Below are 27,235 nucleotides of genomic sequence, written 5' to 3'. Positions count from 1 at the left end.
TGACAGAAGCACCGCGGGCTGGTCCTTGGCTGTTTCCAGGGCAGCCCCACGGGCCAGATCTAAGCACCCTGCAGGCTGGATCCAGTCCCTGGGTCTTGAGTTTGACACCTGATCTAGATTCAGTCAGTTTTATTCCATATGAACTCACAAATTTCCTCTTTCCGCTATGTATTCCAAATGGACAGTGATTATGTGTGTCATGTATGGGTAGATACATACTTTCTTTTGCGAGCAGGCAACAGAATTTCATTTTTAATTTGTGCCAGTGTGCTCACAGTCAAAAATGACAATAAAAGTGAACTTAATCTTAATCTTAATTATGAGTTCCATTGTCTAGGTAGCTACATTTTGTGGGCCGTAACAGTGGGCCTTTTCTGTTGTGGCACCCACATTGTGGGTTCTGACCTCAGAAATGAGGTCCGTCTCATTACTCCCAATCTCTCAAAAGTGCCTTAAAACCTGCTTATGCCAGCAGGCTTGAGAATCCAGGAGAACAGATACACTCATGCAGTGACTCCACTATTATTAATATACCACTATCTATTATTTTCTTTTCCTGTTTTACTTTTATAGTTTTAAAACTTTTCCAGTGATTATTATATGTTTTAGATATAATGTTTCATTGGCTTGCTGTATGCCACCCAGAGTCACCTTCCATGAGATGGAACCTAAATGTGATTAATAAATAAATACGGTACATACATATGTCAGAAGAAATATTTTGTCGTACATACATATGTCAGAAGAAATACTTTGTCAGAAGAAACAGCAAATAAACTTCTAATGAACATATTGGTGAAAGAACTAACTGCACACTACTCGACAGCTTTGTCCCAGCTTAAACCAATCTTCTATTCAACACAGGATTCATGCTCTTTCAAAGGATGCTTAAAATGCTCACAGAAGCACTGAGAAGCACTGTGGAATGCACCAGTCAAGCATTACACTGGCTTATGCCTCTGCAGAAGCCCAGGGGGTTTCTTCTACATGACTATACAGTATCTCCTAAATTGCTGTGGAGGACAGTTCCCAGCAAACGAGGAATGACTTGCCTCCAGAAGTGGAACAACTTGCCTTCAACACTGGAAATTTTAAAGAAGAGATTGGACAACCATTTGTCTGAAATGGTATAGGTTCTCCTGCTAGAGCAGGGGGTTGGACTAGAAATCCTCCAACTCTTATTATTCTGATGTGCCCTTTCCTGGCTTCACATGATAGCCATGAAATCCTAGGGAAATAAACATTTGAGCCAAGGAAGTAGCAACAAGGCTATGGAGAACTCTCTCCTGAATAGAAGCCCATCCTGTAATGTAAGACTCCCTTCTATGAAAGGGGTCCAGAGGCTATCCTTCTCAAGAATGACCGTGATATCTTGGAACAGCCTCTCTTCTGTGGTTAAGTTGGCCTCTTCACGATGGGCTCTTTAGAAGGTGTTGAGGCGAGCACTCTGACCTTTCTGTTTTCAGGAGAAATTATATTTTCCATGAGAATTGTGATGGTTAGGATCCAAAAAAGGGAATTTATGAAGGGTTCATTTATGTTTTTGACTTGTAAACCAATTGGAGTCAACTGGATGTCTATCAAATTGGATGATACTGTATTTGTGCATTTATTTCATAATCATTATCATAGTATTAAAATGGCATATTTTCTTTTTTATTCATCCCAAATGCAATCATAAATATTTAATAAGAATATAAAAACAAGTTAAAAAATAAAAAAAAATGTTTAATTCAGGGGGCCGATTCAGTCCCTCACATTGTTGGGGGGGCAGATCGGCTGGGTGGTCATGTGACTGGGTGGGCATGGCTAGGTGGTCATGTGACTGGTTGGGTGTGGCTAGGTGGTCCTTGCTGTACTTGCTCAACCCAAGAAATCTATTTACTTTACCACCACCACCATCACCCAGGGAAAAAAGTGTACTCTTTCTTGCCATTTGCCTAACTTCATTACAACAACAGCTTCAAGCTCTTTAAAATAGGCCATTAAAAAAAGAATAAAACAAACAGGATTTTCTTCAAAATAACTCCTCATCATATGTTTCAGATGACCACACAATAAACCAGACTGAGAACTGCACCAATTAAGACTACAACTAAAACCCACAAGATGGGCATTTAGAGACACTGGAAGTAGGCAGAAGAAGGCGAGAATCAACACACACAGAGAGAGACAGAGACAGAGAGAGACAGAGACAGAGAGAGAGAGAGAGAGAGACCGAGACCCTCCAATGGTGAAGTAAGGAGGGATAATGGTCCCTCAGACTGTTGGGGGCCGGACTACAGTTTGAAAAAAACATGAACAAATTTCTATGAACACTGCACATATCTTCATTTGTAGTGCAAAAAAACATGAAATAATACAACATTTAAAATGAACAATTTAAACCAACATAAATATACTAATTCAATGGGAAGTGTGGGCCTGCTTATTTGAGATTGCAGGGCTAAAGATCTTTTAAGCCTGGAGGAGAATTCACAAACTGATTTTCTTTTTGCCACACTTGTGCATGTGTATATACATACACATGGGTATCTACCAAAATTGTTCAGCAACCAATTTGGTGGATGTACTTTATATATGGGAAGAATCAAAGCAGTGGGTGAATTCTCCTTCAGGAATTATATTGCGGTTGCATTTGAATTAGTGTTAGTCAACTTCAGATGACTTTGAAAAAGCTAGAGGACATGGAGACATGTCCCCCACCCACCCACTTTTAAAGCACTACTTTAAAAGCTCACCCACCAGCCCTGGATCACATGGCTGCGAAAAACATCTGAAAGGCTGTTTTTTAAGTGTTTTTAAAGCACTACTTTACAAGTTGGCAGCTGCTTTTCATCCCAACACTCCACGGGCCAGATACTTTGCATTAGCAGGCCGTAGTTTGAGGATGCCTGGTTTAATCTAAAATATTTTATGATAAATTAAACTTAATAATTGCATGAAGGAATAGCAGTGTGGCCTTTCTCTCACATGGGCTGTTCGCCTCATTTCACAGCATGAAACTGGGCTAATGCAGCAGCATCAGAAGGATGTGTGTAAATAATAGCATAGAACAGTAATGGCAAACCTTTTCAGCACTGAGTGCCAAAAAGGGAGCACACACGCACGCACACACAGCACCTCTGAAACATGTATTCCAAACGCCCCTTGAGCAACCCATCTTAATCTGCCAATTTTAATGGAAACGATTCCAGAATAAATGCATTTTATTTGAAAATGCATTGCATTAGACAGAAAATGTATATGGACAGCACTGTTAATTTACATAGCATCAAATTCATTTTGATAGCTAAATTATATCATGTTTCCTTGTCTACTTTGCAGCCTAAAAAATTGCTGCTTCATGGAAGTTCCTGCTCCATTCAAGAATTAATCCCCAACTATTGTAATGTTAACTTCAATTTCCTTAATTCTCTGCTAACAGTCAATGGTTGTGTTGACTGTGTTAGCAGAGAAACACAGGAAGCTGAAGCTGGCAAGAGGTGAAGGTGGGGGAAAGTTGATCAATGTAACCCTTGGCAGCTTTTCCTAAGCAAAAATAACTCACTCCCAAAGAATGAAGACTTTGAACTAGAACAAGTTATATGAAAGAGCCCAAAGATGCTTTTCCAAAAGGCAACTGGACTTTCTTGGGGTTTTTTCCCTTAAAATTTTTTTGCTTTTCATCTCCAACAACCTTCTTCACTTCATCCAAGCTTCTCAACCAAGCTTTTTAGATGAGAAGAAGCTAAACGTTTTGAAGGAAAAAATGAAGTGGCAAGAATTTCAACAAGTTTTGCATTCCTTATAATGCTCAACTTGTCACAGCCTCTCCCTTTCTGTTGGTGGACTTTGGTCTAACTTGCTTTGTGGGTTAACTTTACAGAATGAGAATGAAAAACTTCCAACTCAACAGATTTTGCTGAACCACAATTCCTAACAGCCATTTTTGGCATGGCCAATCATGATTTTTTAATCTTACAACATCCTTATAAATATCAGATGCCAAACTCTCTTCAGAGAATAGCCAGAATATATCGTATCAGTCATCATATTATCAAAAATTGTGAACCAAGTAACACTATTTATGTCAATTTTTAGATTGCGTTTTTACCCATTTCTTTATCACTTAGTTCATTTGAGCAAATCATTCCCATATTTCTGGTTTACCATTGCTAACAACAAATGAAAATTACTTCTTTTAGGGCTCCTTAAAATTATTGAAGAGTGAAAGTACAAGAATGCTACATGACAGGTTTTTCTTTCTTCATGTAAGATAAGCAATATCAAAAACTGGTCTGTTATCATTTCTACCGTGTTTCCAAATTACAAACCAAATCATACAGGCTACTAAAATAATCAAGACAACAGATGTTACGTGGCTTTGCTGTTTCTATTAAATATTGTTCTTGGCACCTGGAGTTTGAACAGAAATAATTGCAACCTTCTACAGGATACAGGTAATCCTTGACTTACAACCAGTTGCTTAGTAACAGTTGTAGAGGGTTACTTAGGGCTTGGATTTGAAGTTCCAACAGATGCCTCCTCCTCACAGCTACGAGCAAAACCAGCCCATAGCAAACCTTTTAGCAGTTTGCTAAATGACCACTGCAAAAAGGGTTGTAAAATCAGGTCAGTCACATGGGCGATCCAATTTATGACTGTCAAGACAACTGTAGTGGGTCATAACCATGGTCATAATAGTTGATCATAATTATGACCAATAATTATGGTCATAACTTGAGGACTACTTGTACTGAACTACAGCTTTTAGCAGTCTTAGCAGAATAGGAGAAGACCTGTATATTGCACGGGTCAGAAGGGCTGAGAAGGTATCTGCAGACCCTTCACATCCTGGACATAAACAATTTCAACGCCTACTCTCAAGATGCTGCCATATAGGCCATTGCATGCCAAAACAATTAAACACAGGGACAGGTTTCCCTCCCCCCCAAAAAAATTTCTATCACTCTGCTGAACATCTAATTCTTACAGTGCTGTCTAATCTCTATCCTAAAGGTGCTTTTTCAAAAGGCAAATTGACCTGGATGACTGAGAATCTCCCCAGATGTCTAATCCCTATGTAACTATACTACCCATGTAGTATAGTTGTGGCATTATTATTTATCCATATTCTCTTCTTCACTCTATTACTATGATTACTATTCTATTGCTTTGCATGTACACTGAGTCCTTTTGTACCACAAATCCCTTGTGTGTCGAATCACATTTGACCAAATAAAGTTAAATACAAGCCAATCGTTCCTAATAGGAAATGATGGGAGTTGTAGTTGAATGTTATCTGCCCATATGAACTCTTTGTACTTCTGACATAGAGGTATGGACTGGAAATGGGCAGTCAAGGAATATTGAAAAAGTAATTTATAATTTGAAATTAAATCCCGCAGATGCCCAAATCCAACTTTCCAGGATGACCATAACATAATCCTCTATGCTAAAAATGCTAATACTGAACTCAAAAGGATTTATTTCAGAAAACAGAATTGTCAAAAGCCGTAATAAAGTGGACCACTCTGAACAGATGATAATGACTATTACATGCCACAAGCAGATCATTTTATTCCAGGTGGGCTCTTGTACAATATTGCAATTTGGCCACATTACAAAGCTATAATTTATTTATGTACCTGTAGCAATTTTCAAATTAAAAAAAAAATTCAAAATTTAGAATTTTACTACAAGAGGTATGTACATAACAAAAAGAGCTTGCTAGCCAGAATGACAGCTTGTAGACCCATTCTTTACACCACTTCAGAAAGTACCGGAACATCAAGCAAGACCAGGGAAGGCAGGACGAGCTACAGTCTTCCACCCAAACCAGAGGGCTTCAAGGCATTTATTTCAGGTGGTTCAAGTGAGCATAACTGGATGCCACATTACCATTTTGACCATTTCAGATCATATGTACATTTCAACAAAATAAACTTTTCAACATCCTATTTTATTTATTAAATTCATATGCTGCCCATCTTCCCGATAGGGCAACTCTAGGAGGCCTACAGAACATAAGTATGCAGCTTACTTATTGCCAAATGTGGTACTTGAGCAGCTCACATATGCTAAAGGAACACTAGGCTCTAGTGAATGGGTAGTTCAGTAGAAAAATGTTGTAGGAAAAGTTTCAAGACTTTGTTCCTAAAGCATAGCTATGCATGCTTTAAAATCAATTTTGAGATATTAAATGATGGTTGTCTATCCTTCCCATTTGGCTCAGAGCGATATGTATTTACAAAGGAGTTTATAAGAACCAGGGTGCAGCTGACATTTAATCACTATCATCAGATCCATGATATGAACCTCGTTCGGAAGCCTCGTTGTTGGAAGCCTCTGGCTCAGATTCATTAGCCGAGGCCTCATTGTCAGAGACTCTCTCTGAATCTCTCTCTGAATCAGCACTGCGGGAAGCTGGGCGAGATTCGTTCTCAGAACCAGCAGATTGACTTCTTCTTGACTGCACAGACTCATTATCTGACTGCTCCGAATCAGACTGTCTTCTCTTTCTCACTGAACCATCGCTGTCTGAGTCTTCATCTGAAGGGCGGGCACTGGATCTCCTGGGACTGCCTCCCTCGCTGCCAGACTTGTTACTGTTGTCCAAATCGCTGTCAGACACAACATTTTTGTTAGGACGCTGCTCGCCATCATCTGAGTCACTGTTGCTGTTCCTGGCATTCCTGTTCAAGCAAAGAGAAAAATAAAATGCAAACATCTGAAGCAGAACCTTAAGCTGTATAAGAAATACTTCAAGTTCTTGGGAGTTATGTTAATTTTGTCCAGCATAATTGATCTTACGCCAAGAAAGTTAAATAAAATATCATTTGTGATCATTTGTTGAGACTGTCCTTAAGCTGTTACCTCTATAGCCGTGACGGCGAACCTATGGCTTGCAGAGCCCTCTCTATGGGCATGTGCGCCATCGCCAGCTGCTCTTCTGGTTTTCAGTGCACTCATACGTGCCGGTCAGCTAATCTTCATGTGCCAGAGCCCTAGAAACCCAAAGACCAGCTGGCCGGTGCGCATGCATGCTGGCCAGCTGGTATTCTGGTTTCTGAGGCTCCAGTAGGTGCACATGCATGTTGCTGTTTGGGCAACCGGTGCCGAAAACGTTCGCCATCACTGCTCTACAGTTTTTGAGATGTCACTTTACACCTTTTCATCTAATTTTGTAGCCAGGAAAGAAAGTACTCATTAATCACCTTTTCAGGAAGTTTAATGATGCATAATTGCAGTTTAGATGTTACTGAAATATTTTGAATAAAGCCACCTCAAATATGAAAGATCACTTCTGATCTTGAGACAGAGTCTTAGCTCAAAACACTTCCCAAATGTTCTAAATGGTTATCTTTGGAGTGCAAATCAGCTGCTTCCCATTTGAAACAAAGTATTTCTTACTTCAGATGACTTGAATCAAAATGTTTTGCACGTCATTTAGTGCTTTTGGTGCGTTTTCCACATAGATTCAGAATTATCCCCTTGCACCAAATCAGGATTAATTACATTGAGCATGAAGGCCAAACAGAAGCTGTATCTCCTTAAATTTCCTTCCTTAGCCTAATACCCCTTTGGGTCTAAATTGGGGATTCCAAACAAAGAAGTATTCAATGTTACCAACCTATTACAGGTAATCCTCTCTCAATGACCACAATTGGGATTGCCAACACCATTAAGTGACATGAACGTTAAGCGAAACATCATGTGATTGTGCCTAACTTATGACATCAGCTCTGCTGCAGTCATTAAGCAAATTTCCTGCAGTCTTTTAAGTGCAACATCACATTATTATGACTTCCTGCCAGCTTCCCTATTGACTTTGCTTGTTGGAAGCCAGCTGTGAAGGTTGCAGTTTGGTCTAGTGGTAAAAGCACCAGGCTAGAAAGTAGGAGATTGTGAGTTCAATTCCCGCCTTAACCATAAAAGCCAGCTGGGTGACTTTGGGCCAATCACACTCACTCCGTCCAACCACCTCATAGGGTGTTGTTGTAAGGAAAATAGGAGGAGGAAGGTGTATTGGATATGTTTGCTATCTTGAGTTATTTGTTTAAAAAAAAAAAGGTTATGAATAAATAAAATGGCTATCACATGACTGTGGGACACTACAACCATCGTAAATGACTGCCAGTTGACGAATACCTGTGGAGGATGCCGAGGACTGATTGTAAACCTAATTCTCAGCATACGTTTGAATGGTCACTAAACAGAGCAGTTGTTAATCAAGGACTACCTGTTCCTGTTCCCATGAAGACAAAGGAAATACTAATAGATATTGTGTTTTTCATGAAAAATATAAAACACTATATCAAGAGGAAACATAATGAAGAGTCACTTGGTTTACCTGGATTTTGAAAAGGTTTCTTAATCGTTCATAATTTAGTTCTATTATCCTTCAATTAGAAGTTACTTAGAATAGACTAGGGTGTATGCATTTTTCACAATTTTGAAATGGAGAAGAAAATACATGTTAACTGTGACTCCATTTTTATCAGAATAAATCAATCACTATTACTTCCAGTGGGGATAAATATACATACCCATCATCAGCAATTTTGAGTTTATCTTCATCAGATGAGTCATCGCTTGATGAAATGATGGCTTTAGATTTGATTTTTCCCTTCATTGAAAGAGGCAAGCGTTCTGGTTTGGACTGCAGATATGGGGGGAAAGGGATAGAACGTATAAAGAAAATTGACTTTCAGCTCCTTAATAAAATAAACTATTACATATTCCTATTACAGAAGCTTGTGATAGAAAAATAAAACGATTTAGTTATCAGCGGCTACGCATTTCTCTTTCCATCCATGTCTTATTAAATTACATCCAATCCCATAGGTCTAGGATATAAAAGTAATTTCCAATTGCTAAAGATTGAACTAAAAAACTATGGAGAAAAACCATTCAAACTTTCAAGAAACTGCTACACTCTGTCGTAACAAAGGAGGTTATTATATATGCTGTGAGCCTGGAGGTGCCAGGATACACATGAATATCTCCTATACCTACCTCGCTACTACCTCCATTCGATTTTTTGTATTAAAAATGTTTCAAATTAAAAAACAGAACAAGAACCAAAAGCTGTTATCCTGGAAGAAATAAGCTCCAATTTTCCATATCTTCATTTCTAAATTAATTAATTTAAATTAAATTAACTACATTAATTTAATTTAAATTAACAAAAAGATGGAAGGAGGAGGCCATCAAACAAGAAACATAACATTAAAGAAAGATATGGCTAAAGAATCTGACCTCCCTTATGCTATGTGAAGGACCCTGAATAGGTTGAAGGTTGGAGTGCCTTAATGTAAAACCAATAATCTCAAGTGGAGGCTCTTAGTGGATAACAACATGCTTATGTGAATATGGAGAGACACAGAGCCTGGCCCATCTGCTAGTATGTTAGCAACTACCAGAAGCATGTACTATTAATGATTTAATCTTGGCCAATGACAAAGCCAAGAAGATGGTTTCATTCTGTCTGTTTAAATTTGATCTAGACATGGAAGAAGAAGAATTTCTAAAGAGTCCTGAAGCTTGATTAGAAAGTACAAATGATTGAGGATGCAAATGCTCTGAAAGAAATCATGTCAACCTATCAGATAAAGATAAGCAAAGAGGCTCAAGGGTGTTGCAGACCCCATTTTAGTAAATCAGTGTTTTAGAATTGCATTACATCTCCCACTGGAGCCATTTCATGAATGGGCAAGCCTCTTCCTCCCATCAGCTCTTTTCAAACATGTCCTTACAACACTACAATTATGTTTATTAGCCGGGAAAAGGTGGGGATCTCTAGCTAATGTCTATGCTAAGATGCTTTAGAATCTTCAATTTAGTTCAAATAGAAATAAGTAAAGCAATGCTACGTGCAAGCGGGGATGGGTACTTCCAATGCTTTCTAGGACATTCCGCCATGCAACCTTAAACTAAAGATTTTTAGTCTCAAATACCACTTAATGAAATAGTTATAAATCTCACCATTCTTCTCTTCTCAGTTTTGGCTGGGCGGCGCTTCTTCTGTCTGGGTGCTGTCTCGTTTTCATCATCATCAGTATCACCATCTCCTTTTTGAGATCTTGAGAAAAATACACACCCAAATAATCAACAAAGTTCTATAAACACCGTGTCCTGATCAGATCTCTACAAAGAAAAAAAACTCCTAGCGATTCTTTGCTTTTTCTTACGTAAACATTTTCCATTAATAGTTCCAGGACTTTACATTAAAATTACTTAACAATACAGACAAACATAATGAGTATCACTTGATTAGTCTCATTTTTTTTTTAAAGCTCACTGCAGATCTAATTCTTGTAATGATTTCAAATAATTTTTAAAACATAAAACAGCAATTAAAAGCTGGTATTTACACATGTACAATAGCAAAAAAAAAAAAAAAAGACACTTGTAAGTTCATAATAATGCCAGAAATTTCTAGTTCAGATACCATGGCTACACATCAAGTACACATCAAGGCTTCTTTATTTCCCCACTATCAAAAACTGCTCTTCTTTGAGTTTTATGCAGTGCAGAATCAGGCAGCAAGGCAGGTTTGAGCAGTAATGGAAAAAAAGGAATCAAACTTCCCAATGTGAATGATCACATTCACTGTGTACACCCTAATTTCCCTCCAAAGAATTTCACCTTCGTCGCTTCTTCTTTTTCTTCTCTCCGTCCTCTTCTTCGCCATCTTGTTCACTGCCACTGCCCTTCCTCCTCTTTTTCTTTCTGGATACTGGAAGATCTTCATCACTGTCATCATTGACAAATTCATCAAATTCTCCAGTTTTTCTGGAACGCTGTCACAAAAATCATAAGCCACAATGCATTGTTATTTTTAGATGAAAATCCTCTGCTTAAACATTTTGGAAGTGAGTTATCTTCTAGTTTAAAAGAATACAGAGTTAGAAAATTTCACACTTAATTTACGGGGTTTTTTAATCCTTCCTTTCAAACTGTTATTCTTAGGATTCACATTATGCAAACATAGATTAACACAAATCACAAACTGAAAAAAAAAGAATGGTAGAGTAGAATTGTCTTTAATCTTCTAATGCTACTTTTGCTAATGCTAACCCCTGTCTTTGTAACAGCACCTCAAAATTAAAAGTGACGGAAAAACAAAATGAAAAACAAAAAATACTAGAATGCTAAAATTAAATGTAGAGAACTATGGAATCTAGACTTAAAAAAAGGTAGAGGAAAGTGTTGCTGCTGTTCTTAGAAATGTTGTAAAGACTTATTTTAAGAGATTCTCCAAAAAAGATCAACAGGTATAGAATACAATCAATCAGGTAAATGTGATAATCAAATAGAATAAAGCACAGAAAAATTAGATGAAGACACCAATAATTTGATATAGAAAGCTATCGGAAAATATAATGTGAGCATCTGAACATGTAGAGACTTGAATACAGGAAATCAAATGATAAAATCACAACACACTGGATTATACTAATGCAAAATTAAAATGAAGTATGTTTTGAGCAATTATTATAAAATGTAAATTAATGCTGCAAAACTTCGTCTTACTTCTCCTATTCTCTCAGTAATCTTATCTTAATGTTCATTTTGATTACCATTTTAATAGCAATTAAAGCAAATAAATTGATACAAATGGAAAAGAACTGGCAAATATTCACACAGACGGAGTTAAGGAATTAGGGCTTTCTTAACATGTTTATCAAGGAGGCAAAGAACATGATGTATCATTTTGAGAGAGCAGAAAAGACACATTGTATTATTTGGATGCAGTAGATGCTTGGAGAGGTAGTTTACCAAACTAATAAATCAATGAGAAACGCCTTAAGAAAAGTCTTGATTTGATAATAATATGTCTGATTATTGTCAGAAAGACCCATGAGAGAGATAATCAGCATGAGACAGAGGCTAAAGATTTAGTATCAGCCAAGATCCCAGAGATGTTGGATGAATCAGAAGATGCTGGCAGTTTGAAAATTCTGAGTATAAAAAGATTTGAAAAATCAGAAGATTTCAACCATCAATCAGCTATATCACAAGTCCATCTTCTCATAGCTCTCTGTAAATCTTTATGTTTGTTGGGTGTTCTAATTGGATCAGTCATCTTGATTAGAGCCTCACCCTTTGGTAAAGATCTTCTAATATAATTATGGAAAGACAAAGTTAAGAGAGGATTCGATCATAGACTATATTAGAAAATTTTATTTCATGGGAGACAGCTTTTTTGCTTGAAACCAAGATAAAATATAAAGGGTTTAACTAATCTCATCACATAAACCGTAAAGCTGAAATCGGCCAGGATTTTCTAATGTTGAAAGGCCTAAGGGTGAAAATGAGGGGAGTGGGTTTGCAACTGAGAACAGATTTCTCACAAAATCTATTAGATTTTCATTAAAATGAGTAAGAAGGACTAAAGGAGGACTCAGCTGGATCCTAGAAATAACTGTACGAAAAAATTCTAAAGCAGAGAAAAGGCCAATTTTGTAAAACAAAAGAAAAAGTTGAACTATGTATATGGGCAAACAATACATTTCAGAAAAAGAGAAAATCTAGTTCTTAAGTAAGTAGAACCAGAACTTGCTAATACCATGATGAGGAACCAAGAAAACCATACATGTTAATAGAGAACCATGAAAACAGACAATGAAAAGTTTGTTGAATGACAGAAAGAATACTTGAAGATGATCTTTCAAATGATTCAATGGAAATAAAAATGAGATAATCAATGACAAACAACTTTGTAGGTCATTAAACAGAGGTATAGAAAAACCAAAGAGCCAAAATAGACAAGATTGTTACTTTTTTTTTTTAAATGCCTCTTTTGCACTTAAAAATTAAGGCTTAAAAAGAAATATCTATGTATCAAAATCAATACGAAACTGGTCTAAATGTCTCTTATATGAATACTTTTTTGATCTGATTAAATTCAGCATTTGCTGTTTATAGCTTTATACTACTAAACTCATGACCCATTGGATCATTCTTCTTTCCATATATAATATAGGCTGGCACTGTTTCCTCTTCCCTCACAAGCCTCAGCAGAGCTCTGGTGAAGCCCCCTTCTCCTTGGCTGATCTATGGAACTGCCTGCCACTCTGCTGGGAGCAAGAGAAACAAAAGGAACTATGGACAAGGAAAACTATACCTGTCCTCCATTTCCTGATGTGTCCCCAAAGACTCCCTCCCTCCAGGGAGAAAAAGAGCTTACCCATCGACCATTAGCACCCTCACTTGGCAGCAGGCATTCAAATTACTCTTGGAGCATGGCAGCTCACATGATTAGGATGTTGGGTTTGGAAGTTAGCAAGCCCACGTTTGAGATCTGAGTGCTGCTGTGTGGCGGGGGTGAGTTTCTAACACTCGCTACAGTTCCTTCATGGATACATCACCCTAGGCAATGGTGATGTCACTGGCTAATACTTTCAAACCAGAAATGACTTAAACTGTGCCTTAAACATGAACAGGACAGGACGGGATCTGAATTACTCCCTTGTCCTTCCCTCACCATCCACCACTCTTAAAAGAGATTTCAGTTTTTGCCTTTGGTTCCGAACCAGCCAATTTCCAGTCAGCAGTCAGGCCTTGCCACCAGCCAATTGGGTATAGAGACCAGAGGGAGACAGGAAAGACATGGGAATATGCCCCTCCCATCTTCCTTTGCATACACAACCTACAGGCTTCAGGGAAGATTAGTTGAAAATCACAATCATGTGACTGTGGTTAATTGTGTATTTCAGCAGCCACAACTTTGTGAATACAACTGATGTGCAGACCTTTGAAGTTTCCAGATCATAGGAGCGTTGGGTCCCAGATTTTAATGCATTCTTTAAGTTTGCCCTGATGAGGTACTTAATTGAAAAACAGTTGCCCTGTGATGAACCACTTCACTCAATTGAAAGTTCTAAACTGACAAGAGAGTTTTAATAATACATCGCCATATGACAATCATTTTTAAAAACTCTATTTTTATTTACCCGGCCAGCTCCACTACCACGCTTTTTCTCTTTTGAGCCTTCAACTTCTCCTGTGAACATGAGAATATTCTTGGTCTTCTCCACATATTGTGCTCTCTGTTCCAAAAGTTTCTTCTGTTCTTCTATTTCCCTGAGACGTTTTTCTTCCTGGAAAAGTATCAGCAAGGAAACCCGTTATATTATAGTTCTATGCAAAGCACAATTCTAATATTGTGGTTATTTTTTTAAAAAAAAAAGTATAGAAGACTTATTTGTGACCACAATGACATGGGATCTGCCTTAAAACAGTATACTCTGAAACAAAAATATGAAGATAATTCATTACTGTAAATAGACAAGTAAAAATAAGCAAGATGTTTCTAGGTTACAGACTGGATGAAGCATCTAAGCTTTCATTCCGCGCATTTGCAGCCTTAAAGTAAACCAGCTTCTAAATTTATTTTACCCATTTACATCTTCAGAGTTGACATCCCTATTTATTCATCATATATCTACATTGCATTTTGTTGTAGCATCACAAAGGAATAAAGGACCTGTTCTTTGAGTAACTTCTGACGCAGCAGTTCTTTTTCTTGCTCTTGTTTTGCTCGCAGCTCCCGCTCTTCTTCATCCTGCTTGCGAGCCCGAGCTACGTGATACTGAGCTTGGCTCAGCAGATCTGAACACTGCCTACAAGTTGGGGTTAAATTTGCAGACAAAAGCAGAAATAACAATGAAAAACACATTTCATGCCACTGGCCAAATCGAAACTTTTAGGAACAACGGACTTGTGAATGCTAGTAGTTAGAGACTAAACTGTAGTAAATATGTCTATTTTAAAGAAAAACAGATCAATGCAGCTGGGAATTCACTGCTAAATTTCCTAGAAGATTTTTATTTCCTACAATCAAATCATTTTTTAAAGCAGTAGCCTGGCACCTCAAATTGTTCTACCTAGAAAAGATCAATTATTTATCCAACAAATTGGGTTACATTGTCTTGAGCTCCAGTACATAATAAATGTCTGATTTTCAGTGCTTTTGTGCATTTTGCTTCATCATATGAACCCTTTAGATTTAGAATTTCTGAAGTGCTTTTATGCCAATAAAACTAAGCATTAGTTTTAGCTTTCGTGGACAAGCTGTTGCCAACACTTGTTTCAAACTAGTTTGAAACACCTACTGACACCTACTTAATTAGGCAGTAAAAAAGATAAATCTTTTAAGAATCCAATCCAAAAGACAAAGGCAGTTTTTCTTCATTAGAATCTTTAGAGAATTATAGCTTACACACATGGCTAATCAACATTATCTCCTAATTATAAGTTGACTCTCCTTACCTTGTAGGTTTAAGATACAGATGTACATAGCTAACCTTAAATGTCTGTTCTAAAGTAAACTGAAACCTGCAATTCAAATACCTGGCTTATTTCATAAGGAACTGATTCTTGAAAGCACTGGTTACATTTTTTTTTACCTGGCTTCGGTTGCAGCAAGTGCCAAATCAAATCTCATCTTATCTCCCACTTTACTCAAGTAACTGAAGTATCTGAATGAGAAACAGAAAATTAGGGATATCTTGAAATTCTTCCAAAATAATCTTTTTTCCCATGTGCGTTTTGTTAAAAGTGGTACATATTAATCATAAACTAGATGATGTCAAAATTAAGAAATTGCTTTTTAATTTCACATCCCACTCTCCATCTTTAACTCCCCATCAAATCACTCTTTCTGTTCCTAGAGAATAAAGTACTCTGGAAGTATTTTAATTGCCAATAATCTCTGATAATAATCAACACAACTTTTTCAACGAGATTGAAGTGCATCTTTTAAAAGTGAAACAATCATCTTGCAGATGGGTCAAAACAGGTTTTGGAGAATCTGTCTCAGAACCTGATGAACTGATTATTCTAGGGATATCTCATACAAAAGAAATAAAGCAATGTATTATATAAAACTGTGAATAGCCTGCCTCAATACATTAAGTTAAAAAAGATTTAATTTTAAGAACAAGCGTGCAATTCAAAAGCACACTTTGGAATGGGACGCATTCTGTTTCTGCTTGAATGGACGTCCCTCCACTCCCGGCCCTATTTTGTATATTAGAACAGGCAGGCTAGAGCACTAGATTTCTAAAGCTCTCATCTTCTGACTCCCTGGATTTTTAGATTCTGCTGAAAATGTTCACATGCACAGGTAATCCTCGATTTACACTAGTTCATTTAGTGACCATTCAAAGTTACGATGGCACTGAAAAAAAAGTGACTTAGGGCCATGTTTCACAGTTACAGCCTTTATAGCATCCCCATGATCACAAGATCAAAATTCAGATGCCTGGCAACTGGTTCATATTTATGACCGTTGCTGTGTCCCAAGGTCATGTGATTCCCTTCTACAACCTTCTGACAAGCAAAGTCAATGGGGAAGCCAGATTCACTTAACAACCGGGTTACTAAATTATCAACTGCAGTGATTCACTCAACAACTGAGGCAAGAAAGATCGTAAAATGGGGCAAAATTCATTTAACAAATGTCTCACTTAACAACAGATTTTTGGGGCTCAATTGTGGTTGTAAGTCAAGGACTACCTATCATATGTCCTGAACCTGCATTTCTATCCACCCACTAATTTTCGAGGACCACAGCAATACAGTCAGTCCACAACTTACAATTGTTCATTTAACAACAGTTTGAAGTTACAACAGCTTTGGAAATAGTGACTTACAATCTATTGTTAAAAGTTATGCCTATAGCACTGACCCCTCCAGTCATATGATCACAATTTGGATGCTTGGCAACAGGTTTGCATTTACCTCAGCAGCAGCAGCAGCAGCATCTTATAACAAACCAAATGCAATTTGCAAACTAATTTCGCTTTTGAAAAGCAAAGTCAATTCGGGAATCTGGATTCACTTAATAACCACACAAACCACTTAATAACAATGGTGACTGCCTTAAGGACCATGGTAAAAAAAGATCCTAAAATTGGGACCATTCATGCGATGATTCCATTTATAACCACACTGACTTATAACAGAAATTCCAGCTCCAGTTATGTTCATCAGTCAAGGATTACTTGTAGAAAAAAAAAATCTACCTGCCTTCCCTTTCCATCCCTGCGGGTTTTATTTAGCTCATTAACTTTTAGGTGGAGGGTAATGCTAAGGACTTCACACATCTATGTCCAGAAAGAAAGTCTAAAAGCTATGAGACAGAGCTTATGAAATATTTTATTATCCTGTAATAAATTTAACAGCTTTAATCTTGTCTCTTAAATCAGAGGTCCCCAACCTCTGGTCCGTGGACTGGCACAAAGCCCCACCCATGGGATGCAGGCAGCATGCAAAACTATGCCCTCTCCAGTCCACGGAAAAACCTCTCTCCATAGAACTGGTCCCTGGTGCCCAAAAGGTTGGGGGCCACTACTCTAGATGCATTACAAAGTTATACAAAATAACTATAGTTTTTAAAGCTAGGCTAGAATTTGATTTTATCTGCATCACCACCCCCCATCATACTCTTAATGCAATGCATATTATACGGGGGGAGGGAGTTCTTAAATAAAGATTTTATCTTCTTACCTGTGTGCTAGCTCCAGTTCTTTCACAGCATTTAGTACTTCCTTCAAGTTACTTTTTTCATCTTTCAGGACAGAGGTAGCTAGTCTTTGCAGCACAAGAGCCACATTGAACATCAGGACTGTATCGCTGGGTGCTACGTGTCTTGCCTGAGAATTCAAATTTAATTTAAAATTAAACCAGTGTGAACCGGCCAAAAAGCAGAAACTGTTGTTACAATATACCTATGAAGCCATTCTCTATAATGGCTCTCCCACAAGATGGAGAAGAGGAAACTTCCCTGGACAGCCTATGGCATATGATTATTTACCTCCTTTTTAATGTTGTACAGTAGCCATAATTTGTGATTTTGGTTTGTAATGACTCTCTATGTAGCAGGGGTTCCTAAACCTTTTGCCATCACACCTCCCTTTAGCCCAATATTAATGTACATGCCTTCCTTAAAAATATCCAAATACAAAACGAACATAAATGAACTGTTGAAAATAATACAATGAAACTATGAGAAAGGTAGATTTACTTTAAAAATGCAACTAAAAGGTTCTTCATAGGTCCCTGGTCTCTGCACCTCCCTAAGGGAGGCACTCCTCAGAGTTTGGGAACCCCTGTTCTATATTGTATCCTGTTCTTCCTGTATAGAAGTTTTATTCTACTTAGGCCAGTGTTTTTCAACCACTGTGCCGCGGCACACTAGTGTGCCGTGACATAGTGTAAGGTGTGCCGTGGGAAAATTACTTTATATATAGTCAATATAGGCACAGAGTTAATTTTTTTTAACATTTTCTAATGGTGGTGTGCCTCGTGATTTTTTTTCATGAAAAAAGTGTGCCTTTGCACAAAAAAGGTTGAAAAACACTGACTTAGGCTAATTTTTCTCCAACATGGCTGTTTTATCGTAATAACTGCGACTGTATATGATTCTAGAGTATATAATCTAACCTTTAATAACAACTATTATTGATAATCATTTTGGAAAATATTAGAAACTTCCTACCTTTAGCAATGTTTGTTTGCATTCTTGTAATTTACCACATTTGAAAAGAGCTCGGGCCAAATATAGCAATACTTCTGTGTTCTGATGTTTATAGAATTTTCTGAGGCAATTCTCATACTATGGTGGGGAAAAGAATAAATGTTTGAAGAATTAGTTTAAATTGCCAACTTTTATAGTGTTTCAGACAAAACTGCACTGCAGCCACAATGCTGAACACAGCCTTATAAATGAGTTTGCAAAGATCTCTTCTAAGCAGTAGCTTATTAGCCAAACACATGTATATAAATTTCTATGATACATAGTACAAACTATATCACACATGGCATGTCAAAAGTTTGCTAATATGTTATCTGTAATTTCATGATTTATTTTTCATCAGTTTTCAGATCCATGGGAAAGATTTTTCCTTTTCAATTCTCTTTCAATTCTGCAGTCTTAAAAATAAATTCATCTGGCTATTTAATATAGCCATGCCAAATATGTATTTCAGTTATGGCAATTCATCTCCAATTACTTATTATAATTGGAACCTAGGACATTTAGTATATGCAATAACCTTTGGTGAAAAGAGCCCATCTTAGGATTGCCTATAAAGAAAAAATCAGTGCCACTGATTCGTTTTGTAAATATAGCCATTAATCAGCACTATTTAAATGTTTTTTTTAAAAAAAAGAAAAGAAAAGAAAAGCAAAAAATACTGAAAACATTTGTGGAATGATCCAATTTAGCCCAACATGATGTGATCATGCTAACAAAACTGTAAAAATCCTCCTTACAGAAAAGACTCAGCTTCAAATTCTTACTTCCATGTTTACAAGACACATGTCCTAAGTTAAGATATTTGTTAAGGATTACCATCTGCACAGCACTGATGTACTGCTTTTGCTCTACATAAATGTGTGCAAGATTAAGCCACACGTCGCTGATATCTGCAGTTGCCTCTCTCACTTGGGCAAAAACGTCACGAGCTTCACGAAAATATCCTTTGTGTGCCAGCACAGCTCCTAAAAAGGAAAATCCAATTTCCAGGTCCATGCAAAGTCATTGCAAAATTGTAATTTAAAAAGTAAACTTGAGACAAGAAATCTTTAGTACCTATGCCATTAGCAGCATACAAATTCTTGGGATCATTCCGGAGGACTTGTTTGTAGATGGCTAGGGCACGATCTTGATGACGTTTTTCCTGCAAGAGAGATGGGAATTCTCAAAAAAATAAATACAGGTAATCCTCGACTTACAACCATTCATTTAGTGATCTTTCAAAGTTACGATAGCATTGAAAAGAATGATTTACAACTGGTCCTTGCACTTATGGCTATCACGGCATTCTCAATCTTGTGATCAAAATTTGGACGCTTGGCAATTGCCATGTATTTACAACACTGGCATCCCTGGGTTAGGTGATCACTATTTGTGATCTTCCTAGCAGGTTTCCGATAAGCAAAGTCAATGGGGGAAGCAGGATTTGCTCAATGACCTCACAATTCACTTAACAACTCCACTGGTTTGCTTAACAGCTATGGCAAAAAAAGGTTGTAAATCGTGCACATCTCATGTAACTGCTTTGCTTAGCAATGGGAATTCTGGCTCCCATTGTGATCCCAAGTTGTGGAGTAGTTGTGTTTACAATATTTATTGAAATGTTTTAATAACTTTCCTGGATACTCAAGAAATATTAAATATATTAAAACATATTAATAAAATATATTAAACATATTAAGACAAATGTTAAAATATATCAAATGCATCCCACAATCAATATAAAAACAAATGTAAAATCCTTGGCAAAGAGAGAAAACTGTCTGTCCTCTCATTTCTTTTAAGATTTCCATTTTAGGCCAATTTCGTAAAAGTCTTATTCTTTGTTGTTGTTCAAGTGTATCATAAATTCATAGTACATAAAGAGTAAGGGCTGATTAATGAGATTAGAATTTTATATTGTATAAGACAATTTCCATTTCTGCACAAAACTTCCTCTTAGGAAGACTGGGGGATGGAAAATCCATTCTTCCAGCAGTCTTTGGATTTGAAAATCAGGACTAGACAAAAGCAGTGCTCATCCATTGCAGCAGCTGCAAAAAAGACAGTGTAAAGATGCAGAGTATTTACCTTCTCTCTGTCTCTGGTGGGTTGGTGCAGAGTCTGCAACCACACATTGCCCAAAGCCAACATAGAGTAAGTGTCATTCTGTGTTGATGGCTGTTTCAATATTCGCTCAAATTTCTTCTGTCCTGGACCCCATTCTTGCTTGGCCAGGTGAAGATTGCCAATCAGGGACCAAGCATCAGGATGGTCCTGAAATAATATTCCAATACACTAAAACTCAGCTTAACTATAATAAGAAGTACTTAAGGCTCAAAAAGAGCCACCTCTCCCCAGCTCCAAGAGGCATCCCATAAAAGCTTTAAAAACTTTAGCGAAATTTGCTAAAATTCAAATTTTGGAAAAGTTTAAGGGGAAAAAATTCCACAATAGATGCTGTCCGTGAGACATTCCAACTACTCATACAAAAATACACTATGAAAATGTCAAAGCCAGCAGTGGAATAATGTATATTTATTAGGTTATATTATCTTTTTTTTTTTTAAGTTAACCATGGTTTGTTAACTGACCACAGAAAATCTTTAGAATTTATGGTCTCAGCTGTGAAATTGCTTTCTAAATGATGGCAAATGCTTACTGACCTGATTGATTTGAAGTGCTTCTTTAAACCAGTCAGAAGCTTCATAAAAGTTTCCTTTATCTCTAGCCATAGCTCCTAAACGCAGATAGCCTAAAGAAAACGGAATAGATTTTAATGATCAAAGACTCATTTCCAGAACACTGTATCATCATTAATAAGCACTTTGAATGATGCCTATTTGTGCTTTGAGACTTTTGCAATTTTACTACTGCACCAGATTGGAACAAAAGCAGAACAATTTAATTGTAGTGCCAACCATCAGCTGTACTAGAGTTTCGAAAGGATCGCACAATGATGCCAATCATTTAATGTCAAGTTAAAAGGAACAATAGAATGCCTATTTACAGCAGCAAATCTTCCTAACTCTACTTGAGTCAAACAAAAAATGCTTCAGAAGTTCACAAAAATGTATTCTAATATGAGTCTATAAAGTTGTCAAGCAGCAATGCTATCTTCGCATTTTCCTGTTAGGTTTATCTTTTAAAACACCTGAATATACTTTGCATATTTGGATTTAAAGAGGACAAATTTGGCTTATAATAGCAGTGTTTTACTGGTTATGGAAGCATATGTGATCATTTTCCTGATTTTCTAAATTTTATTAATCTTATTTTTAAGTCTTGCTACGATTAAGGTCTAAGCCTGTTCCTCTCCATCCACATCCATAAGCTTCCAAGCCCCACAAAACTTTTCAGCATCACATGGTCAGCTACAAGTTGAAGTGTACAATTGGATATTATCAACATATAGTTGATATGTGATACTATGCCATTGGGTAAGCGTATTCAATGGTTTCATGTAGCTGATAAATAAGAATAGTGAGACCATAAAGACCCTGCAAGCAGGGATATTGTGCTTGATACTTTACCCCTTATCAACACCAACTTGAACTGACCATGGAGAAGAATCACCACAACCCTTATTCCCTAGCTCATGGAGCCATTATAGAAGAGTACCATTATTGATGGTATTGAAACACACACATCATGCAAGGCCATCATAGCTGCACCATCTCCATGCCAGCTTGACCAGAGGTCATTCATACAGGGCGGGGCATAACCTTTTCCTAGGGGGTCACAGCAACACTTGTAATAACAACACAAATAATTCATACACCATTCGAAAGCCCATCAAAAACTGAGTTTATTGACACGATTTAATAGTCAGTATGACCACCATTAGCCCTTCGAACAGCATTCAAACGAGGTGGATAAGAACACAACAAATCTTCAAACAGTTCCGTTCGATTTTCCAGAGGGCGGGGCATAACCTTTTCCTAGGGGGTCACAGCAAGATCGACAGCAGTTTACAACTTCCGCGACACCTCATTTTAAAGCCCATAAAAAACTGAATTGAATGAGCTATTAAATGTTAAATTTGTTTCGGTTGAAACTTTGAGAATGAATTTGGAAACTGTGTTGAAAAATCTGGAAAATCGAACGGAACTGTTTGAAGATTTGTTGTGTTCTTATCCACCTCGTTTGAATGCTGTTCGAAGGGCTAATGGTGGTCATACTGACTATTAAATCGTGTCAATAAACTCAGTTTTTGATGGGCTTTCGAATGGTGTATGAATTATTTGTGTTGTTATTACAAGTGTTGCTGTGACCCCCTAGGAAAAGGTTATGCCCCGCCCTGTAAGTGCACTCATTGCCATCTCACCACTATGCCCAGAAGCTAAGTCAGACTGAAAATGCTTATTCCAGGAACCTCTGGTACTATAGCCCAACCACATTCTCCACAATTGTTCTTAAAAGAGACACTGGACAGGAATTATCCAACACGGTCCAGCGGTGGCTTTGTACCATCATTTCCTTCAAGGCAGTGAGATCCTACCCCTACCCAATGATATATGAATCAAAGAGAAATTATTGCATAAATTATTTCTAATAGCAACCTAATGAACAGATCTGTGAGATATCCTAATTTACAACAATTTGAAAAATACAACTTGCAGCTATTTTCAATTTACGGATTGAAACAAGGTTTCTTACAATCAACATAATTTGGATGTTCCCTTAGGATGTTTTTGTACAGTTTCTCGGCTTCGTGAAATTCACACATTGCTTCATATAATCTGGCTAAGTTGTATGATGTTGTCACGGAAATTGCATTGTAGTAATGTTCATCATGTTCCGCTTCTGCTTTAGCTCTATCCAGGGATGCCAAAAAATATTTCTAAATGCAAGTATAAGGAGGAAAAAAAGTGTGTATTTATACATGTGTGCACATACATTATACATACACATATGCACATATTTACCCGCACATCTAAGTTATAAATATATGGCATATACAAACAGTAACTGTGGTTGGGGAGTTGAGATTCATACCTTTGCTTCTCCTAAGTTTCCAAGTCTGAAGTGGAGAGCACCCACATTATTTAAAATTTCTGGGGGAACATCAGCTTGTACTTTTTCTTGAAGTATTCGTGTTGCTGTGCCATAGGCTGAAAGAGCACCCTATACATTTAGAGACAGTGGAAGGATTTAGTGTAATGTGTAATGGTTCAGCATGAAACAAGTCTACTTTACCCACCTTTTATATACCTGTATATCTGTCTGCTCAAGGATTTGTGCTAGCTCAATCCAAGCTTCTACATCATCTGGATACTGTTCTGTCACCTTCTTTAAATGACCCTATTAAAAAAAGCAACTTATTACTTTGTATAATTGATTTAGAATTTCCCTGAAAAGTGCCACAGAGTAAATAGTTTTCTGAGGCTGTTGTAGCTGTAAACAGTTGTTGAATGAATAGACCTAACTTAAGGACTGTATGCAGTGTCTAAAATTCAGCATTCTATAAATAATCACTTTTACAAGTAGTGTAAAAACAAGTTCCAAATATCTCTAAATTTAAGCATGACAGGAAAAGCCCTCCTAATATATACCAGGTCTATAGGCAATACTAATTAAATATCAATTGTACATGCATTTCTCAAAAATAACTGTCACCGAGTTTGAGATTTCACCTTAAATTAAAAGAGTGATGAATTATAATTTTGCTCTTATCTCTTGAGGCCTACTGTACCTTTGCAATATCTCGTTTGTCTTGATCTTCTGAAGCAGCATAGAGAGATCCAAGAATTTTCATGGTCTCATAATTGTTAGGGTAGGCTTTCAAAACTTTTTCAAAGCACTGTGAGGCATTTTCTTTGTCTCCTCGGTAAATGTACATTTGACCCAGTCCAAAAAATGGCAGTACAAAAGATGAAGAGGCAAACTGTGTGGCTTGGTAATAATATTGGAAAGCTTGATCATAATCTTCCTAATGAAAGGAACAACATAAGGAACAAAGGCATTAAAGCTTGGAAAACTCTTAGGAAAATAAGATTGCAAAACAGAGAGAGAGAAATGTAAGGCATAATATACCTGAACATGAAAAGACCTGGCCAGCTGGTAGCAACTCTCTGCCTGCATTGCTTCCACTTCTGTATTGTGAAAAGCATGAAGTGCCAAATGTTGGACCTTACCATAATCCTGTATAAAGACAATAAGATTATCATATTATTTTTATAGTATTGTTCAGTATAATATAGTATATTCCAAGGCAGGTGTGTCCAACCCACAGTATAGTAATGCCACTCCACAAGTTATAATAAAATATAAAAAGAAAGGAAATTTGTTATTCATATACATTAATTACATATTTTATATGAGATCTAAGGCAATTCCTCTTCACTCAATGTGGCACACAGGCAAGCCAAAAGATTGGAAACCCATGGTCTGAGGTATAGACTAAAATTCAAGTTCTTAGAAATCTTAGATTGACCATTTGTTACAAATGCAATAATTCATATTTTCCTGAAGATATTGCTGCCTATACAATCCTTAACCCTTAAAGTGTGACCATCATAAAAATTGTTTACAAATGTCCCAACTTGAAGTTTGGGTTGGTGTAATGTACAAATTCAGCCAATGTTTGAAAGTCGATTCATGTGTGTGTATCTATCCTTTCCTCCTCCCTCTCACGCACACACAAACATTAATGAACCTCCTGCAGCCAGTCTGCAAATTTCACATCATTGTGAAATATATACTTATAGCTTATATTTTCCAGATGAATACCACAGACAGAGACTAAAGAAACTTGTTTTTATGACCTTCATCATTTGCATTAACATGTCCTCACTTCCACAAGATATAAAAAGCAAAATGCAACTCCATTTCACAATTGGAATGATGAAAAATAAGAATGATTTCAGGCAATTCTGAATTAATCTAACATTATGAAACAGCTTAAAAAATTTCAGCTAGCAGCACATCTCAAAACACACTCTTCTTGTCTTACCTTTTTAAAGAAGAAGTGATTTGCCAAGTGATTTAATACCATAGGGTTACTAGGATCAATTGTGTAAGCTCTAGAGAGTAACTGGACACCATTTTTGATAGAATCCGCCTGAAAGGAATATTGATAGTTTTTATTCATATGAAAATGCATTTTAACTTCTTAATTATTGTCTTTAAAAATTCAAGGGCTGTTTTAAAAATTGATTTCAGAATCCTGGTCACAACCTTAACTGGCCACGTGGATGGGTGCCAGTCCCAGCAGAAAAAATAGTTTGTTTCACAAATGTGCCCTGAAGATGAATGAGGTTAGACTGATAATGGTATATCAATTGGAAGAATAACAGCTTTTTCTAAAAAATAAGAAAATTCTACCATGTGAAAAATTCGCCTTCATGATTCAAATGGGAAATGTTTGATCTTTTCACGGCTGTGATAGTGGGCAGAGGAGTGCATACGTTCAAGATTAAGTGCAATGCAAATCACCTTCATCACGTTAAACCATGTTAGTAGGTAATGGCTTTTGCTGGGATTGTTTTAAAAATAAACCAATTAACATGAACATGGATGCCATTTCTTTCTGTAGCTGTGCTTCTTAGAGTAATACATGTTAGCAAGCCTGATCTGATTATTTTATAACCATCAAAATGTATAGGTTAATGGACTCAGCTTTGCACAGATTTTATTTGGTGCTTTATTTCAGGACTATGTAACAAAATCTGTGCAACTACCGTGTTTCCCGGAAAATACCACGTCCTGTTAATAAGGACAGGCCTGGTTTTTGAGGTGGGTGTAAATATACGCCCACCCCCGAAAATAAGCCCTAGTGAAAGGGTGCCGTGGCAAGTTCAGGAGGAAGCCCTTCCTTTCCCCGGTCACTTCAGCACTTCTCGGCTCCTTAATCGGATCAGTTGAGCCGATCCGGCTGCCATTCAAAAAACAGCTGATTTGCGGGTGCTGTTCAGGCTGTGGCCTCCGGCAAGTGCAACTGCTTTTGCCATCAATTGCGGCCACAAAAGCAGCAGGAGGCCAAGTGACGCACCCCACATGCCTTGCACCGGCCTTCCGAAGGGTACTGTAGCAGCAGCTATCCACAATTTTTTTATCATTATTTCGTCCTGACCCACGTGGCCCAGTGAGCCACATGGATCGGGACAAAATAAGGGTAAAAAATTGTGGATAGCTGCTGCTACAGTACCCTTCGGAAGGCCGGCTCGAGTCTCCTGCTGCAAAAGTGGCTGCCCCTGAGACTGCTTTGGGAGAGGAGGCAAAGAGGAAGCAATCAGCTTCATCTCGCCCTTGCCCTCAGCCCCCCCCCCCTTCGGCTGAGCTCAAGCAGAGAAGTGGCCCGCAGGATTTCAGGAGCAAAGTTGGGGCTGACAGGAGTCAGGGCAGGGGGGAAAGTCCAGTACGTCCCAGTGCTCTTTTTTCCTTGGAAATGGAAACTTGGGAGTGGGAAACGGCATTCCCAGGAAGGGTGGGTATGTCAGTATGTGTATAAAAAATACAAAGCGAGGGAGCCAGCAGCCGTGGATTAAGGAGCTTTGTAAAACAGTACACCTACACGCAAAGTTTGGCGAGGGAGGGAAAAGAGATACTTCCCTCTCTTGGAAGTGTTTGGCTTGAAAATATTTGAGAATCAGACCAGAGAGAAGGAAGAATGAGCCCTGCAAGGAGATGCTGCCAATGCTGCTGCCTGCGGACACAGACAGAGCAAAGTTCACTGAAGACCTCTCCAGTCAGCCCACAAGACCATCTGAAGGTGGAGGGGGG

General features: G+C 37.6%; 1 protein-coding gene across 2 annotated transcripts in view; it reads right to left on the bottom strand.

Moving 5' to 3' along the window:
* Positions 1-5,542: 5,542 nt before the first annotated feature.
* CTR9 (CTR9 component of Paf1/RNA polymerase II complex) overlaps positions 5,543-27,235 on the bottom strand; it is a 29,936-nt gene continuing 8,243 nt past the window's right edge. The window contains exons 7-25 of one of the 2 annotated variants that reach the window (XM_087718011.1): positions 25,467-25,574; positions 24,548-24,655; positions 24,207-24,443; positions 23,726-23,815; positions 23,510-23,638; positions 23,171-23,354; positions 21,178-21,266; positions 20,603-20,788; positions 19,589-19,676; positions 19,349-19,497; positions 18,494-18,610; positions 17,503-17,648; positions 15,399-15,470; positions 14,477-14,612; positions 13,944-14,090; positions 10,633-10,787; positions 9,970-10,066; positions 8,532-8,644; positions 5,543-6,677 (exon numbers count right to left, since the gene is read on the bottom strand). In XM_087718011.1, coding sequence (XP_087574137.1) covers positions 6,269-6,677; positions 8,532-8,644; positions 9,970-10,066; positions 10,633-10,787; positions 13,944-14,090; positions 14,477-14,612; positions 15,399-15,470; positions 17,503-17,648; positions 18,494-18,610; positions 19,349-19,497; positions 19,589-19,676; positions 20,603-20,788; positions 21,178-21,266; positions 23,171-23,354; positions 23,510-23,638; positions 23,726-23,815; positions 24,207-24,443; positions 24,548-24,655; positions 25,467-25,574 — 2,760 coding nt within the window. In that variant the 3' untranslated portion in view covers positions 5,543-6,268. The remainder of the gene's footprint in view (positions 6,678-8,531; positions 8,645-9,969; positions 10,067-10,632; positions 10,788-13,943; positions 14,091-14,476; positions 14,613-15,398; positions 15,471-17,502; positions 17,649-18,493; positions 18,611-19,348; positions 19,498-19,588; positions 19,677-20,602; positions 20,789-21,177; positions 21,267-23,170; positions 23,355-23,509; positions 23,639-23,725; positions 23,816-24,206; positions 24,444-24,547; positions 24,656-25,466; positions 25,575-27,235) is intronic. The other variant, XM_087718019.1, reaches the window with a different exon arrangement.

The sequence above is a fragment of the Thamnophis sirtalis genome, unplaced genomic scaffold (genome assembly GCF_051295495.1).
Source record: "Thamnophis sirtalis isolate CommonGarterSnake01/CBP01778 unplaced genomic scaffold, rThaSir2_p1.2 scaffold_1, whole genome shotgun sequence".
NCBI classification, from domain to species: Eukaryota; Metazoa; Chordata; class Lepidosauria; order Squamata; family Natricidae; genus Thamnophis; species Thamnophis sirtalis.
The sequence above is the reverse complement of the archived record's forward strand: the minus strand, read 5'-3'. Positions and strand labels throughout refer to the sequence as shown.